Raw genomic sequence first — 18,993 nt, 5'->3', positions numbered from 1 at the left:
GTTTACTAGAGAGTATCTAGTCAGACTAAGCTACTGGCAGATCCTTTCTAGCCATAGGCAAGAATCATGAGCAGACTTACTGTCAGACAGATACCACTGTGATCTGATTATGCTGGCTCTACCTTGATACTTGGTCAGTTGACCACCCTATAGACCTGACCTTAATTTATTCTGGTGCAAGTATCTCTTACTGGTTCCATGACAAAAATTGCTTCCCTGATTGAATGTTTGGGGGGTTTATTCCCTTCTTATGCATATCTGCATTTTTGTCTGTATACTATTATGTTTTATCCTTTCCACCTTGGTGATTTTGTTTTTTATTTTTTTCTGTTGGGTCTCCCAGCTGCAAAGCACAGGAGGCATGGATGCATAAGGATAATGATGGATGCAAGGAAGGGGATACAGGAAACACAGGGGCCGTGGTGTATGATAGAGAGGGAAGGGGATTTCAAGAGTAAATAATGAAGATGGGTGTGGGAAGGGGCACTAGAACACACTGTGATTGCATAAGTCATCTTAAAGGTGATGTGACCATGGGGTGGGGGAGTACTCTAAAATTAATGTGGGGATGGTTGAACAGTTCCCCTGGTATGGCTGAATGATTGAACTGTATTACATGTAACTTGCCAATAAAGCTGCAGGAAAGACAAAAATCACAGAAGAAATACTAAGTTACCTTTCATTATGGCTCTGTCAAAACAATGAAGAGATCCAATCATTAAGCATTGTAAAATCTAGCAATATAAATAAAACAAGATACAGCTATGCAAAAAACAAGGAGGACAGGAAGAAAAAGGAATGAGTACACAGAGTCACTGTACTACAAAGTATTGGTCAACATGCAGTTATTTCAAGAGGCAGTATATGGTTACAGTATATGGTCAAGATAATACAGTATTGAAGGAAGAAGTTCAAACTTCACTGAAGTCATTGGTGAAAAACAAGGGTCCATCAAAGATATCAGCCTTCAAAATTACACTTCAGTGGACCCCAAAAAACAGAATATCAAACGAAGAAAACACTTCCATTGTAAGACATCCCTTTTACTGGGATCTACAACCAATACCCCCAGGAGCAGTAGTCAGGGAATTAAATGATGCGTTGCATTGGACAGGTATTCTGCAAAATACTTCTTTCTTCTTAAAAAAGTTACAACTGAAAAGGTCACTCTGAGTACTGAAGTGTGCCTAACTAAAGTAATGGTCTTTCAATTCCGTGATATGTGTGCAAAAATTATATAATGAATGAGGAACACCAAAGAAGAGTTGATACCTCTGAATTCAGGTGTTGGTGAAGAGTGTAGTATATTGCACGGGCTGTGAAAAGGATGACCACATCCACCTTCAGGGGAGTGCGGCTGGAGTGCTCCTTAGATGCGTGGACGGAGACTCTTCATCTCACCTACCATGCGGTGTGGTCAGGTAGGCTAAACCCGTAGAGGGTAACTCTAAAAGGAAGAAGGTCGTCAACCACAGGGATTGACACTGGGCTACAACAGGGGACTCAACACAGCAAGGATTGTGAAGATGACTCCACAACAAACAGTGGTTTGTTCCGTTGTGCGTAGGCTCAATGTGACGGGGAACGAACTCTAAGGCACCCAACAATAAAATTACCTGCACATAATTAACCTGGCATGTGTTTGAGGTGAAATGTTTATATTAATAATAATAACCAAAGCCTCACTGTCATTGAATCAATGTGAGCCCCTGTGGGTTTCTGCAACAGTAACTGTTTATAGGAGTAGAAAGCCCAGTCTTTCTCCCACAGAGCTGCTGGTGGTTTTGAACTGCATACCATATGGATCACAGCCAAACGCATAACCACGACACCAACATACTATTGATTATAGGAGGTATATAGGGTTATACATTAGGCTATGACCTGAAAGGCTAGCAGTTAGAAACCACCAGCTACTCCACCCAGGAATGTCCAGGCTTTCTACTCCCGTAGAGAGTTACAGTATTGGAAACTCACTGGAGCAGCTCTACACTGTCCTACAGGTTCGCCATGAGTCACATCAACTCGATGGCAGTGCTATATATAATAAAATATATATGACAGTATTGAGGCAATTTCAAAAATTTCACCTCATACTTATGGTTTTTATGTATGTATTCTTTACACATAGGTCACAACTAATGCACAGGAAATGTCAACCCCTGGCCTACAGAATGGATGATTCAACAGCAATGATACGACTTGTGAGTTCATTATCTGAGTTACAGATTCTATGGTAGATTTTATTCAACACTAAAAATGTATGTAGCTGTACAGGATCAATGCTAAGGTAAGGGAATATTTGACCAGTGAAAGATCTTTCCACTCCTAAAGGTGGAAGGGGTTCCCAGGAGTACACAGACCTCTGCCCTTGTCCTTCTCCAACACTGACCCTGTGCTAATGAAGACAATTTCCCAAGGATACACGCCCTGCTGCAAGGGAAGTTTCAGTAATCGCAGTGCCTTCTACGTGGCAAACAAAGGACATGCATATGCATGCAGAGCTATTATTTCTCAACCTGAGTACGTACTCCTCCACAAAAGGAAGTAAAAATGCTTTCATTTTCATACCTCGAGAGACGAGTGAGAGGAGAGAGCCATGGAGGGTGAGAATTTTACTGTCTAATTTGGGGGAGGAGGGAAGTTTTTTACTGTCTAATTTGGGGGAGGAGGAAAAGAATTTTGCAAGGAGTTGCATTTTGTCAGAATTCCAAATTGCATTGTGTGACTGTCTATACAGTAAACTAAGGGTGGTGGGGAAGGAGGAGAGAAGGCAGAGCACAGGCAAACAATGGTGCCTAGAAGCTGTTGGACTCTGATGAAGGCCCCTGCTGGGGCAGTGAGCCTTTAAGAACATCCTGCTGTTGTTTTGCAAACTTTTAATGGAATTCTCAGAGAGGAACTTGGCTGAAGGGCAGACTCAGCCCAGGGTGGAAATGGCAGCTATGACCAGCAAAAGAAATAGCTATCCCTCAACGTTGTTCTGGGCGGTGCAAACATGGGTCAGGGCTGTTTATGCAGAGAGAGAAAATCTTAACCTACAGGTCATTCCATTTGTAAATACTGAGGGAAGATAATGTGATAGGAGCAGACTTGGAAAATTTTCTATACAAAGGATTACTTAAATATAAAAAAATACAAACCAAATGATTGCTTAAATATAAAAAAAAATCCAAACCAAACCCACTTCCATGAAGTGGATTTTGAAGGTAGAAAATCTTTAAGGGTGCATATAGCCTCAATGTTCTCCCTCAGAGGTTGGTGGGTTTGAACCACTGACATTGTGTTCAGCAGACCATTGCTTGCCCAGAAATGCCAACAGCAAAAAAAAAAAAAAAGGTGCAAAACAAAAGCAGCCCAAACCCAAACTCACTGCCATTGGGTCTATGAGGACTCACAGTGACCATAAAACTGCTCCAGTGAGTTTTTGAGGCTGTTACTCTTTATGGGTGTAGAAAACTCCAAATCTTTCTCTCATGGGGCAACTGGTGGTTTGGAACAGTTGACCTTGCAGTTAGCATGGCTCTTAAAATACAGGAAGAAAAAATTTTAAGAAATTATATTTGAAGGAGGTTATTTCCTGCTACTGACATGCGAAGAAAATTAAGCTGTTTTCATGACTTGGGGAACTCTGGTTTTTCCAACAGACAAAGTCCTCAAGGAAAAAAGAAGCCTCTTTATCCAAGCAGTAAACAAGGGCACAATAAATGGCTTGCTGGATGAACTCTTAGAAAATAAAGTTCTGAACCAAGAGGAGATGGAGTCGATAAGAGATGAAAATACCACTGTCATGAATAAGGCCCGAGCTTTGATTGATTCTGTCATTAAGAAAGGGCCCCGAGCATGCAAAGTGTGGATCTTCCATCTTTGTGAAATAGACCCCCTCCTTGCAGAGAAGCTGGAACTCTCCCCAGGTAAGTGCCCTTGACTCTTATGAAAGCTCGAGTAGACCTGGAGCCACACATCCAAACTCTGCAGGACTTGTACCCTTGTGGGCTCAGCTCCACTGCTTTGGGCAGTTTTTTTGCAGGTCTTCTTGATCTTTGCCTTTTTCTTCTCCTTCCTTGGTCCTCTGTGTCTTTCTGTTAGCTAGAACTCATGTGTTGCACAGTACATGTGGTTAGTTCTAGAAGCTGATGGGAAGATTTGGAAAACTTCATTCTGTACCCATAATCCCTTCATAAGTCACTTATCGATTTTGTATATTTTCCAAATTCAGGGACCCTCTCGGCATGCAAATACAGTTTAATGATATGAAGACCTTAGGCTTTTCTTTTCAACCACAGATCTATAATAAAATGCCTTTCTAATATCCTTTTAATGTGCCTTCCAAGAGGAATTTATTCTACACTCGCAGTGAAACACTCAGGGATACAGTGAATACTTACAGGAGAATCAGAATTTTCAGAGGTTTCTTCCTTACAGGCTCCTCTTTTCTTTTTCTTTCTTTTCCATATGATGGTCCAATTTAGTCTCTCAGCTCTGTGAAGATGGAGGCTCTGAAGAACAGCCTACCACTTCCCCAAACAATTCAAAATGAGGAAGATGTTCTTTGAAAACATGAAAACTATTTTCTAAGGAACAGAAAAGGTTATGCTTGCTACATGACCTAGAAGCTGCTATCTCTGTCTATTTATTAGGAATCTCTTATTTTTTTTCAATTCTTTTTTTATTATCTTCTCACTGTTCCATACCTACATTAAAAAAAAACCAATATCAATAAGGATTAAAACTAACAGTAAATTAATCAACACTTCTTTCTGGTTCCATTCCTTCCAATCCATTCCTTGAATTCTACATATGTTTGCAAAACCCACTGGGATATGTCTGGCACCCGACTCCTGCCTCTCTAGGTATCAATCAAAATTCTTTTATAATGTTTGTGGTAGCTTTCCCCCCTCTTTATACATTGGCCATATTTTTCTAAGACTACAAAGATGCAACTCACTTCCCGTGAGTCAGTTAGAACTCATGGTGGCCCTACATAGGCTTTCCAAGGGTGTATATTTTGCAGACAGCTTCATTCCCCCTCCCCCCTCTCCCATGTAGCAAATGGTGACTTTGAACTGCCACTTTGGGGGGAGCAGTCCGACATTTGCCCATCGACGCATCAGGGCTCATCTCTGGCTACCGTATATGCTAACCTATGAACTGTACTTCAACGAGAGAGGTTTTCAGAGGGGGTTTCTTGACATGTATGCTACGGTCTTCACAAGAGATCCTTTAGATATTTTTCTTGGAATTTGATGGTTTACTTGGCCCAACAGCCTAGGTGAGCGGGTTGTGGGAAACTGCAACTTGTTTCTTTAGAACTGAAGTTTTGTGAGATTTTTGATAGCTTTTTTTTTTTAATTAGAAAGGGTCATGGATTGTGACAATCTTGTATTCAATAGACACTCTGGACCAAAGATTTGCAGTGTTTCCCATTTATTAGCTCATACTAATTTAAAATACATCTGCAACTTGTTTCTTATGCATAAGTATTTATGTGGAGGGTCATATAAAACCCTAAATAAAGTCAATGTCACTTCATATCTTCATTGGCATAAATAATCATAATGGAAAACTCAGAGGAAAAAATTAACAATTTGAGTGATTTTATGCAACCGAATTCTGTAACTCCAGGTTTCCAGTGTTTTCTTCCTGAAAATAGGGCACGACAGTGGCAGAGAGACTACCTCTGCCTGGAAATTCCACAGATGGCAGGGAGACCATCACCGCCAGTGTGTTAAAACGATGACCTTCCTGGGCCAGCTGGCGTCAAAGCTGAGTAACGAAATCCCTAGAGTGAACTTGGACAGTTTGGTATTAGCATCCTAGCGGCATCAATTTCCTTTTCTATGACACTTAAGAAGGAGATGCCTTTAAAATCTCTGAGCTAATGAGCGGATGATTCTGTCTAAGGATGTCTCTTTTCTCAACAAAATGAGGATAGAGGCTTTGGGGCACAGCCTAGCATGGAACTTGGTTTTAATTTGAAAGAAACTAAATATGCCAATATCCCACACTCCAGTCCAGTGTTTACCACAGACTAATAACAATACATAGCAGTTGCTTTTTCTTTACATTAGTGTCTACAGTAAAATGGGACAAAATGCAGAAAATCGAGAGCAGAAGGCATACAATTAAGATGACAAAATAATTTCCAGAAATCATCAGGGAGTATAGCATGAAACACATAAAATGATCTAACCTACACATAAGGAATCTTGCTCAAGAATGGGGATTATGGTCATTCATGAGCCTTGGTTGGAGACAAAGGGCAGTATTTAATAAGTAGAACTAAGTCTGAAGCAATTTTCAAGTTTTATGGGAAATTAGATGATGTTTCACCAATATTAGTGATTCTAAAATGAAGGTGAAAAGTCATTTGAAAGACCACGAGTGTTCCAGGATATTCCAGAATCCCACAGTTCCCAGGCTCCACACAATTCCTACTTGTCAACCTCACAAGTTCATCTCAGACCTTGAGCTGGGTATTCCAGCACATCGCCTCACCGTTTGATGATGTGATGAACTCTCCAAGGGTAGGCACCCAGCAGAGACGCCTTTTCTCGAGCGTCCTCCTTAAAGAAAGCTCATCTCTGAGGTAGAAAGCTTCACATTGCACAAGCTGTCATACCGTAATAGTTTCTTCCAAAATGACCATGAGCCATTCATACCAACAGATTTGTGGTCATGTCCGAATTCCTCTTTGATCGTAGAGAGCAGAGATAAAGAGAGTCCTCTCCAAATATGCTATTGCTCAGCTTTGAGTGGTCAATGACTGTCCACTTAATCACTGCAGGCATGGAGGTTTTGTTTTCCCCTGAGAATTTTGATTTCAGGTGAGTCATACCTTTAACAGGTATATTGATCAGTTATCCAGTGTGCGTGAGTGTGTGTGTGTGTGTGTGTGTGTGTGTGTGTGTGAGATTTCACTGATATGTCTATTGTGTCAATGTTCTTCAAAGTTAATAAACAACCTCTTCAATGTCTTGTGTTTCCTAGGTCCTCAATCTAGCAGTGGCTCTTTCCAAGTTGTACCCATGGCAGCACCTTTCCTGCAAGGTAATGGAGGCTTTAGAGCAAGTTCCTTTCTTGAACGCTCGCTTCTCCTGCAGTAACTACTCATCCATGGAGTGCACCATGAAGGTCTAATTCCAAGAAATCTTTCTCCTGTCTTTTGTTCCTAAACATCCTCTGTTCCAATATTCTCATTAGTTGCCATGGCTTCTTTATCCATTTATATACTAAAAAATTCCAAATAGGTGTCTCCAATCTAACCCTTTGAAAGTGAATCTGCTTTATTCAGGTGCCCACAATTTGATAGAACAAATTCAATCAAAGCTCTTACAGATCCTTTTCTCTGATACCCAAAGGTGAATTGTCTGATTCCGGCCATGTGCTTAGATTCTGGCTTCCCCTTCATTGGTTACTGTCACCACCATCACCCAGTTGTTCAAACTAGAAATGTGCAAGTCACCCCTCTCTCCTGCTCACTCATCTACAACATTCAAAAAGTAACCACATGTTATAGATTCTTCCCTTCAGGGGGGATTTGAGTCCTCCCCCAGGTAGAGTGTGGCAAAATGTTCCCCATGTTTCTCGTGGTAATGTTTTTAAGCATAGTAATCATGGTGGCCTATGGCTGACTTTTCCTAATGGGGTATTTGTAACATACTACACATACAGCAAAAGTTGGTAGACACAGTTTCACTGGATGGCTTCTCCAATATCACTAATAAATAGTATCCATTATATGCCAACTATATTCCATGGGCTCTTCTATGGACAATTTCAGAAGTGATAAACTAAACACCAAAACCCCAGCTCGTATGGATTTGGCATGAATGAATAAACATAAGAATCTCCTTCACCAAGTTATAACTAAATAAAAATTTAGCAGGAACAATCCCTCCAAGTACACTTGTATCAGTTAAAGTAACATTGGATGCGGTTTTAAAAAACCAAATAAGGAAAACAAAAACACAACATAAAAATCTATTATTATAACTCAGATATAATAGAAATGCAATTTTGTGTAATTGTAATTTAACAGTAATTTAATTTATCTAATTAATTTTACTCAAGAAATTATAAAATGGGTAGATCTCCTCCAAATAGTAATTCAGACATGTAGAACCCTTCCTCCCTTTGTTTCTGACCTGCCACATTTATGCCTAAGGAATATTTAGTGAAATTGTCAAGAACATGACAAACTATTTACTTGTGTTTCTATTTCATTTCTTAGAGCCTACGAATAGAGCCACACCTAACTGTAAGAGCAGTTGAACATGTAGACTAGTTATTGTGCCTCAAAAGAGGGTGAATCAATATTTTTGAAAAGATAATCAGTCCTCATTACCAAAATTAAGCAAAAATTATTATTGAATAAAATATTGTAAATAATATATGAATTTCATAGTTCTCAAAAGACAAGGAAGGTAATAAAAGTATCCACCGCTCTGATCAGATAAGGTCAATAAGATCTAGGTTTCTTTTTTTTGTTGTTTTGATAAATCCAGCCTCGTGCTTACTACATAATCGGTATTTGAATAGTTCTAGAACACATTTTCACTTCCAGTTCTGGTATGATTTCATCCAGAAGCATCATTTTTTTTTCGGTTAAAACATATGAATGAAGTCTCTTTTTACAATAAAAGAACTTCATACTTGGGAGAAAGTTCACCCTGCTCAGAAATGGTTCTATTGAATAATTAAGAGAGATTATCCTATACAGCTTGCTGAAGATTCCACAGATGAAGGCACTGAGTATATAATTTACATATTCTTTTGTTAATAAATATTATCACTGACAGCAACATCTTTGTATTTAATATTTCAAAGTTTCTCCCACTTTCCTAGGAAGAGACAGTACATGTTTCCTACCTAATGATGGTTTCTATAGTTTTTCTTTACGTAACAATTTTAATTATTGCTTGCCTTTTCTCTAGTCAACACACTTTATGCTGCCTTGGTTTACATATTCTGACTATTCAATAGTTTCTTAAACTTCTTCCTCAAGTTGTAGTTCAAAATTGAATTCAATTTTCTAGTTAAGTAGTCTATTTTATAAAAATTCTCCAAACACCTGGATGACTTATCTTCATTTTAAAAGTGACAAATATTGTGTTAAATTCTTTAGAATGTAATCACTTTATCAGATGGTGTTTAATTTGAAATCAAATAGAACCTCAATACTCTTTTCACTTGAAACTCTGTGAAAACTTTGACCACACAATGTCTTCAATACTATATGCTTATCAAGTGTGTACCATGATTATGCATTTATCATTCAGTTTCCTACTCTATCTTGTTCATATGTCCAATATGCCTCCCTCTTCTCACATACACACACTGTAGATAACACAAATATTTTTTTAATTTTCAGTTTCCTACTCTATCTTGTTTATATATCCAATATGCCTCCCTCTTCTCCTGACATATACACACTGTAGATAATACAAATATTTTTAAATTTTGTCTGTTAGTTTGAGATAATCTTACTGTCCCTAAAGACTCTAAGTCCATTTCAATTTTAATTTTCCTCCTCCTCATTTTTATTATTATTCGGTTAAAAACCACTATTTGGATTTGTGGGGTAAAAAATCTGGAGGGATTTTTTTAAAAAAACATACAAATGAAAACAGTATCTTGCTATTTCGTTCTATTTTTCCCACCTTCAAGTGCTTTTTCTTTTTAATCTTTAACTTTGTCTTATGCTCCTTATATTCTTAATGTGCAGTATTAGACCCATTAGCTAAGTTAGTAAGTAGAAAATGATATCTCCTTTTTATAATAAAATATAAATACAGTGATGAAGATTTCCTTCGGTTTTTTATTCTAGACTTCTCATCTTACAAGATAGATTTATATGTTATTTTTAAAATCTAACATAGATGTTTTTCTGTATATTTTTTATTCATAGCTTTGAAAAGCTCCTTTTCTGTTTTTCATACCAAAATATTTATGATTGTATTTTAATAATATTGTTTCTGAAGGATGAAAGTAGATGTCTGTATCTCACCACAGGAAATGTCCTTCTGGCTTGGATCATGTCCAATTACAGCACACTTACTGAACAAAGTTGACAACTAGCTCAAGGGTCTCCTTTACATGGCTGTCCTCCTCTCTTTCTTCATATACTCAGGATGCTGTGCTGTGTGTCGAGCCAAAAGCCTAGATGCCATTATTTATGATTTTTTTTGTCTCTTGCAGTTTCGCAGACAGTGCAGGACAACCCACCTGAGCTCAAATTCTCAGGACCAGGAGGGATTCTTAAGCTATGCCCACCAGAAACAGCACAAAGAATATGGAATGAAAAGTCAGCCGAGGTACTGAGGTCAAAATATAGGAAGAGAGATACATTGTGATAGTTTCAAAGTCAGTAGCTGTTTCTTAGAGATCATTTCACAGAGAGGTTCTCAAAATTCATCATGCTGTTCCTTTCCTCTAATGGATTTCTATCTTCTAGTACTCTAGCATTATGGGAGAGTTTCGAAGTTTGGTACAATAAATTGAGACATTAATAACAGAAGCTACTCGGTGCGTACTATGTGTCAGACATTGCTGTAGGCTTGTACATATCATAACACCTTTAGCCCTAAGGTAACTATAATTTACATTAATTATCAGAATCGGAAGTATAAATAGCTAAAGATTTTTCCTGACATAAAACAAATAGTGTCTCAAGGAGTAATTTTTAAAAATCCAGTCATTCTGGTTTCAAGGCTGGTGCCTCCTCAGAATTTCACCTCAGAAAGAAAATCTTAGTCTAATCCTTGACTGTAATTTGAGCATTTGCCAAGTCACATCTCCACTCAAGTATCTTATTTGTTTGAATTTATGGTTCTTAAGGTTTGGAACCTGGGTAGAATGAAGAGAGAATAAATTTCCTTGGGCCCTCAAGATAAAAATGTGATGTAGCATCTCACTTACTAAAGAAAATAAAACTATGCATCCAATCGTATTTCCCAAAGATTTACCCAATCAGAGAGAAGTCAGTCCGCACACGCCTTGCCCTCATCATCTGCAACACAGAATTTGAGCATTTCCCCCCGAGGGCTGGAGCAGATGTGGATATCAAGGGAATGAAGATGCTGCTAGGAGGACTGGGGTACAGCGTGCACTTGAAAGAAAACCTCACTGCTCCGGTAAGGTTTAGTGTACCGTGCACAAATGGTTACATACATCCTCCTCCTTTTCAGTCTGAAACAGTTTTAAAAACTGGGACACTCAAGATTTTGTTGTTCTGGAATAGACTCTTCTCCTTAGAGGGCACTTAATGACATGCCTTTTTGTACCCAAAGCACATAGAACTCTGCTTTGGGAACAGTTCTATTGGCTCCATGATTGGCCCCACCCCTCCTCCGGTGCGTCGGCGTCTGTGAATGACCTCCTTCTCTTCACCTCTTGCTGAATTGAGATCGTTCTTTCCCACTCCGTTGTTTTCCATATTACCCTCACGGTACCTAACATGCCCCTGTATTTGATTGTTAAGTGACAGGATAATAGATCAAAGTTCAAACTTGTGACATGGTTTCTTTCAGGACATGATTGCAGAACTGAAGATGTTTGCTGCCCGGCAAGAGCACGAGACCTCTGACAGTACTTTTGTGGTGTTCATGTCACATGGCATTCAGAATGGTATTTGTGGCACAAAGTATTCTGAGGAACTCTCAGATGTGTTAGAAGTCAACACTATCTTTCAACTGTTGAACACCCGGAACTGTCCAAAGTTGAAGGACAAACCGAAGGTGATCATTATCCAAGCCTGCCGCGGCGGTGAGTGGTGAGACCTGCAACAGTGCGGGGCGTTCAAGCACTAACTTCATCATCTAGGTGCATTCAGTGATGTTCACATGCTCTTGTCTTCTTAGTGACAAGGAATGTTGCTGTCATCGAGGACGAGTGTAATGTTTGTGACCGTATGACTGACTGAGAGCTGTTCTGTTTTACTAAGAAGTTACTACTGTTCGTTCTGAGGGTTTGATACTGGCGCGTTGTTAGAATGTGTGTGAAGGCGATAAAGAATAACAATAGGAGTCGCTAAAAAGATTAGCCTGAGATGTATAGGTATATATGTGTGCGAATGAAACATAAGCATGTGTGAAACGTGTAGGGGAGAAAGTTTGTCTTTGGGTAGTTGCTAATCACATAAAACCTAATCCTGTCTTTGCAGGGAACCAAGGAGAGGTGTGGGTAAAGGACTCAGCAGGAATTTCTGCAGACAACTCCTCACTGGATCCCACTGAGTTTACAGATGACGCCATTAGGAAAGCCCATGTGGAAAAGGATTTCATAGCTTTCTGTTCATCGACACCAGGTAATTCGCAATCCTGGTGTTTCACCAGTTCGCAAGTTCACACCCAACATTAGGTTCTTGTGTTGAACTCAGATGACACATTTGAAACCAACTCAAGCGTTGCAGTAACACCTTACATTCTCCTCACCCACAGAGATCAAATATACACTACATACAAATATATACTATATACCAATGTATACTAATTTAGTTATTAGCAAACTTCTTCATGTGCATATTGTAATTGAAACTAAGGGCTAAGAGAATATAATTGGAGAGTATCTATTCTGAAAACAAAGGAGATATCTCTATAGAGAAAGATCATCAATAATCACCGGGCAGTCTAATTTGCCTAGACCATAAGTGTTTATAGCAGAGTTGCATGAGGGGAAGGGAGAATTGACCAGGTATTTCAAGGCCATAAACTGAAGAGGATTAAATTACAATATGGACTTAATCACAGCACAAGCCTTAATGATTCCAAATCTTGGCTTTGGATGACGAGCCAGCGGTCACATCCTACCATGTCATTCACTGTTTTGTAAATTGCTGTGTTGTTATGCGCAGTCATGCTAGTGTGACTCACGGCAACCCTGCTTAGAAAGGATGAAATACCGCCCTGTTATGTGCTGTCTTTACAGTCACTGATGGCCATGTCGGAGCCCACGTTTTCAGTCATCGTGTCAATTCATCTCATGGATCCTCTACTTAACTGACCATGATACTCTCCTCTGCTGATTTATAACATGTCCAAAATACGCTCTGAAACAATTTCAGTTACTAGCTTCTCTGGACTCTCTTTGAAACCCTACCTCATGTATATGAATAAAACTAACATATTCTACGGACCATATTAGGTAATACACATATGTGAAATAATAAACATGATAGAGTAAACCACGCATCAAGTGACTGATATATGTAAAGGTGTTAATATTTTGAAACACAGGTTTTACCTGAGCTCACGTTTCCCTGCAAGATTTAAATAAATACCAGTTGCCTCTCTCCCTCCATGATGCTCTGCATTTTCCTGGGATCACATTCTCTTGGCTACGTTGGACTCTAACCCCTTCCTCTGGACAGATTGTTTAGTTTATGTATTATAATCTATAATAAAACTACCCCCCATGAGCATGCCCTAGTTCTAAATTATGCTGACCATTTCCTGATTGAGAATTCAATTTTTTCTCTACCAATAATCAAAAACCACCACCACAGGCACCACAACAAGCAAAACGGATCACACATGTACAGCTTAAATATAGTTAGCATATTTTACTGACTACATTAAGAAGTAAAGCATTTGTGCAGCAATGAAAATAGTAACATTAAGTTTAATCTTAGACATGACTGTTCTTTAGAATCCTTTGATCTCTCTCAGCCTTTCGTAGAAGATTTATCACTAGCCAGAGAGCCTTGGTGACATTATGGGCCAATCTTTGGGCTGCTTACCACAAGGTTGGTGGTTCTCACTGATCAGCTGCATCACAGAAGAAAGAAGAGACTGTCTGCTCCCTGCAAGCTGTGTATTCTTTACAGGGTTGATGTGAGTTGGGATCCACTCATGAGCAATAGTTGGGGTTTGGGTTTAATATCCCTAGGTGGTCCTATTTCCCCTTCATTTCCCTCACTCCTCCATTCCAGATGGCTCCCAGAAACGGAAGCTCAGTTAAGCAGTTCCTGTACACAGTCTAGCTCCATATCCTTTTTGTGAAATCCAACCATGCCATAGTTCTCCCCTCAACAGAGTTACCATCGACCCTTTTATTTAACAAAAGACCTCTGGGGCTTACTGTCTCCACCATTTCTCCACACATGTCCTTCATCGGGACTGAAGCTACTTTCTCCAGGCAGCTGTTGTTTGCCATAGAATTTTATTGTTTTATTTTCCTACCTTTTATTCTGGCTATCATTAGCAAAATAAACTAGAGAGAGAGAGAGAGAGAGAAATTATTTCCAGCGGAGGGGCTGTGGTTCCACAATGCTGACCTCACAGTTAACAGACCGACTTGGAAACACATACACAGACAGCGACAGCAATTATTTTCCTTCGTACATATATTTTAGTACTTCAGAAATGTCTTCCATGGTTCAACAATTCAGCAATTGATATATTCCTAACTTATCCTCCACTTTATAGGACCTTGCTGTCCTTCACTAAGATATGGCTTTTCCCTTTAATCCTACCTGGGTTGGTATGTTCTTTTATATGGTACCATTTTCAAAATAGTTAGCATTTGTGCTCTGTAAATGTCTTATGATTAATTACTATTTTATATAAAGTATATGTTTGAAAGTTACTAATATAATAGCCCTGTCTAAACTGGATATTTATTCTCTCCTGGTCATTTGTATTGCACTGAATCTTATTCTCAAACATATATTTGTGGCAAAAATCATTATCCCATTTGTTATAGCTAAAAGCATTGACTTACTTCCACATGCTCCTGTTCACTTAAATAAGAGTCAGTAAGTGGCCGTGTTGAAATCCACTCTAAGGAATATCTCCCTTAAATCCCCATTTGGACCTTTTTTGAGGATTCAGCTGAGTATGACCTTAGCCATGGTATTTTCAATAGCTTCATAAGCTTGTGAAAGTCAGACACTGACCATAGAAGAATCAATGCATTTGAACTGTGGGCCTGGAGGAGAATATTGACAGAACTATGGCCTTTCAAAAGGAAAAATTAGTCTGTCTTGGAAAAAGTATGGTCCCAGTGCCCCGTAGGGGCAAGGACTGCACGGTTTTTATCTTACGTACTTTGGATCTACGGTCAGAAGAGACCAGTCCCCGGAGAAGGACATCCTAGTCAGTAAAGGGGCAGCCAAAAAGGGGAAGAAAGAGGAAGGCCTTCAAGAATAGGGATTGACACCGTGGCTGCAACAATTAGGCTCAAGCAGATCAATTGTGAGGATGGTGTAGGACCAAGCTGTGTTTCTTTCTGTTGGGCCTAGATCGCTGTGAGTTGGAACCAACTCAATGGCAACTAACAACTGCAACTCCATTTTGCTTTTCCTTCCCCTCTGCCATATTTGTGGCTCTTTGAACTCAGCCATGAAGTCAGCTCATTTGGAGATCACATGTATTACCCTCAATAATTATTTAGTGGCCGAAAAACTTAACTGCCTAGTCAACTCCAATTCATAGTGACCCTATCAGACTGGGGAGAATTGTCTCTTTGGATTGCTGAGCCTTTAAATCTGTGTGGGCACAGAAAGCCTCTTCTTCAGCGCATAAATATTTAGTGTCTCAGAAGATCTCAGGGACACTCTACTCACTGAAAATTGAATAGACATATTCCTTGGAAAATGGTATTCTGTGAATGGACAACAGGGTGAACTTGAGAGCCTTCCTCAGCTAGACTGCAACTAACTGTTCAGGCATGGATTCCGATGCCAAGCCCGGGTACTTCATGCCACTTTGAATGTGCTTTATTCACAGAAAATATTTCTTGGAGACATCCATTGCTGGGTTCACTCTTTATTATGAAACTTATCGAACATTTGCAAGAATATGCTTGGTCCTTTGACCTGGAGACAATTTTCCGAAAGGTGGGCTCTCTATGCTTCTCTGACTCTATTTTGTGGAAACCTACGGGGCACTTGTAGATACGGTTCTCCTCCAACAATGCCCTTCTTACTAGCTAGAGGAACTGTGGGCATCTTTACCAGGTAGGAAACCTGAAAAACAAACCCAACCTGCCGTGATGGACCATCACTACAAAACAACTATTTCTTTAATTGTCCTCCAATTCTGAACAGGCAAACTAGTCGACTCCAATTTGTCTGTGTCCATAACTACCACATCTAGTCACAGATGTAAAGAGCCTATGTGCTATGCTTAGAAATGTGGCTTGCTAAGATTTTCATAAATGCAATCACTGATTCATTTAATTTGCCGTAGTCATTATAGTTGTCCCCACTTAAGTAAAGAATTCTTACTCAGAAAAAACATATGTCTATAGATTTTTATTTAGGCCATTCACTTAGACCATTGTCTTTTAGGTCCGATTTTCATTTGAGGAGCCAAATGGTAGAGTTCAGATGCCTACCACTGAACGGGTGACATTGACGAAATGTTTCTACCTCTTCCCAGGACATTAAAGTAAGTTGTTTCAAGTAAGTAAAGTGTCGGTAGGCAAGTCTGTACATTTGAACAAAGGCTAAAACTGTCTCCTGGTTAAAATCTAGTAAAATAAAAAGGAGACCGAGACGGGATGTATATCTACTGTTCAGTGCAGAGCACATGACTCTCCTCTCACTGCTCCCACATTTGGGGGGCACTGTCATAGGATCAGGTGACATTGATTAAGGGATGGCCATAAGATTGTGAATCCTCAGTTTCCATTGTCTTCCCTTTCCCTCCAACAGGGCATTCTTTTGACATAGATTCAACTACGCTCTATTGGTATAACTCTTGCCTGTCATATAGAAGACTCACGTTCAATTCCTTGTCAGTGAACCTCCTGCACAGCCATCATCAGTGCAGTCCATCAGTGGAAGCTGGAGTGTTGCTCTGATCCTGAAAATGTTCGAGCAAAGCTTCCAGATGGAGACAGACTCGGAAGAAAGACTTGAAGATCTTCTTTGGGAAATTAATCTGTAAAACAACATGGATCACAATGAAACTTGTCTTGGCAATCAAGCAAGGGGCTGGGACAAAATTGTACAGGATTTTGTTCCATTGTGAATGGACTTCCCGTGAGATGGAGACTGATTCTACGGCAGCTAACAACAATAGCTATATCCTTTTATATAAAAGTGCATGCATGATGGAATAATCTTACAATTTTCATTTATATATACATAACACTTTTTGCATGTATTCTCTCTCTCTTCTTTTTACTCTAAAAAGCCATTAATCCTGTGATTATGCACTCACTTTTGGCATCATGCCTGCAGAACAAGACCTTTCTGAACACATTCAAATAAATATGAAATGAATATAAAAGGTTGTTCTCTGGGTGTTTTTACAAGGCTAAAAAAGCAGGGGCTGGGGACAGGAAATGAATATTGGGGTTGTACATTTTAAAACTGGTTCATATGAGACAGACTTACTAATAGCTCCATTTTTTCTTTCAAAACACCTCGCTCTCAACATCCTACTTTAAATATACATAGAGCATCAGAGTAGATACTTGAAATCAAAGAATTTGCATCTCAGCGAGAAAGATGTAAAGAACTGAAAGAACAGAGCATGATGGGCACCTTGGCAGGGTTCCAGAATTTTCCACTGACGTTTTGTTTTCCTAGGTGCCACGAAGCCAGTTCCGATTCACAGCAAGGTGATACAGAACAGACTGCACAGAGAACACTGTCCTGCCCTGCAGACTTCACTACCGCGCCCACATTTGAGGTCATTATTATGGCAATCCATCTGGGTGAGGGTCTTCCTGTATTCTATAGCCCTCTGACGAACATGTTGTCCTTCTCCAGGGACTGGTCCCTATGAAAATATGATCAAAGTCAAGCTATCCTCCTTTCTAAGGAGCCTTCCGGCTTCTTAGAAGACCAAACATACGCCCAGAGCCTACATATATCTGTCACCAAGCCAGGTTTCATTTGGCGCACTTGACAAACAAAAGCAAAAACTGGATGAAAGGGGGAGGCTTTCCGTCGCTTGATAAGCAAGGAGCCAGTGGAGACTGGAGTTGCTGAGAATATCTCTCATTTCCACAGAGTAGGTCCATTGGGCAAGCTGTGAATTTTACAAAGGGCTAAGCAAGTCAGCGAGTGGTCTCAATTTTACCTTTCTATAAGGCACTTGTGAGATACAAAAATAATTTCGATTCAATACAGACACCCAACAGTGTATTGTCTCCTGGAGAAGTTTCAGTGTCATCAAACATGAATTTATTAGTGGCCAGTACATGACATCATATGACTAAACACGAAGGGGTCAGCTGTATGTAAAATCATGTCTGTGTGATGCAAAGATGCTAAGCTTGGGGGAAATCCTACAGTCCTTTATCCGGCAAGTTTTAGGTTTCAGAAGGTCTGGAGGAATTACCCAATCCCTTCACTTGAAGGAATAATCCACTTCTAATCCTAACTGACCATAAGTGAAAATGAATTTCTGGTCTTTAAGACGCTCGAACTTGAACAAGACATGTTTTCCCTTCCTCCTCTTTGACTCCCTGCTCTCTCTGCCTTCATGCTCCCTTCTGCCATACTCCAAGTCTTCTATGACCAGTCTGTCCCAAGGACATATAAAGTGAGGGGGTGGGGAGGTGTGGAAAGGGGAAATGAAAATGTTAAGGCAATCCTGGACAATTAAAGAAAATCGTGTGTTCCTTTAGAACTCTCTCCCACTAACGAGTAAGAAGGTGAGAGAAAAACTGAAGATAAACTCACCCTGATCACAGTTCAAACAGGAACCAGAAAGTAAAGAGCCAGCCTTCCTCCTGCCCACAGACTGGTCATTTTGAATTGCTGACCTTGCGGTTACCAGCCCAAGGAGCAAACACTCGACCACCAGGTGTTTAGGGTTATGTTTAAATCCACACAAGGACAGTGTGAGAGATCAGAGGAGGGAATGGCAGAAAGGAGGGTGTGTGAGGGTAATGGCAAGAAAAGCAAAATGAGGAACACAGGGTCAGAAGAACCCACCTACAGGGCGTTGTTTTGCCATGTCTGTTTATTTTCTTCCTCCAGGAAACGGTAGGAAAGAGAAGCTATTTTGCTGAACAGTGGGAATTTCCCAACAA

The 18,993-nt window shown here is 39.8% G+C and overlaps 1 protein-coding gene and 1 long non-coding RNA gene across 2 annotated transcripts in view; one reads left to right on the top strand and one right to left on the bottom strand.

Moving 5' to 3' along the window:
* LOC142445042 (uncharacterized) overlaps positions 1 to 18,981 on the bottom strand; it is a 39,220-nt gene extending 20,239 nt beyond the window's left edge. Inside the window, exons 1-2 of the long non-coding RNA XR_012783973.1 lie at positions 18,896 to 18,981; positions 16,728 to 16,886 (exon numbers count right to left, since the gene is read on the bottom strand). This is a non-coding gene — a long non-coding RNA (uncharacterized LOC142445042). The remainder of the gene's footprint in view (positions 1 to 16,727; positions 16,887 to 18,895) is intronic.
* On the top strand, positions 2,558 to 17,200 carry CASP1 (caspase 1). Its single transcript, XM_075546533.1, has 10 exons — positions 2,558 to 2,606; positions 3,648 to 3,914; positions 6,991 to 7,050; positions 10,201 to 10,316; positions 10,962 to 11,135; positions 11,532 to 11,766; positions 12,164 to 12,307; positions 15,729 to 15,838; positions 16,292 to 16,391; positions 16,658 to 17,200. The coding sequence occupies exons 1-9, from the start codon at positions 2,600 to 2,602 to the stop codon at positions 16,388 to 16,390; spliced, it is 1,212 nt and encodes a 403-aa protein (XP_075402648.1). The 5' UTR covers positions 2,558 to 2,599; the 3' UTR covers position 16,391; positions 16,658 to 17,200.
* Positions 18,982 to 18,993: the final 12 nt, after the last annotated feature.

The sequence above is a fragment of the Tenrec ecaudatus genome, chromosome 4, assembly GCF_050624435.1.
Source record: "Tenrec ecaudatus isolate mTenEca1 chromosome 4, mTenEca1.hap1, whole genome shotgun sequence".
Classification (NCBI taxonomy): Eukaryota; Metazoa; Chordata; class Mammalia; order Afrosoricida; family Tenrecidae; genus Tenrec; species Tenrec ecaudatus.
Note: the sequence above shows the minus strand (reverse complement) of the source record. Positions and strands in the feature narration are given on the sequence as shown.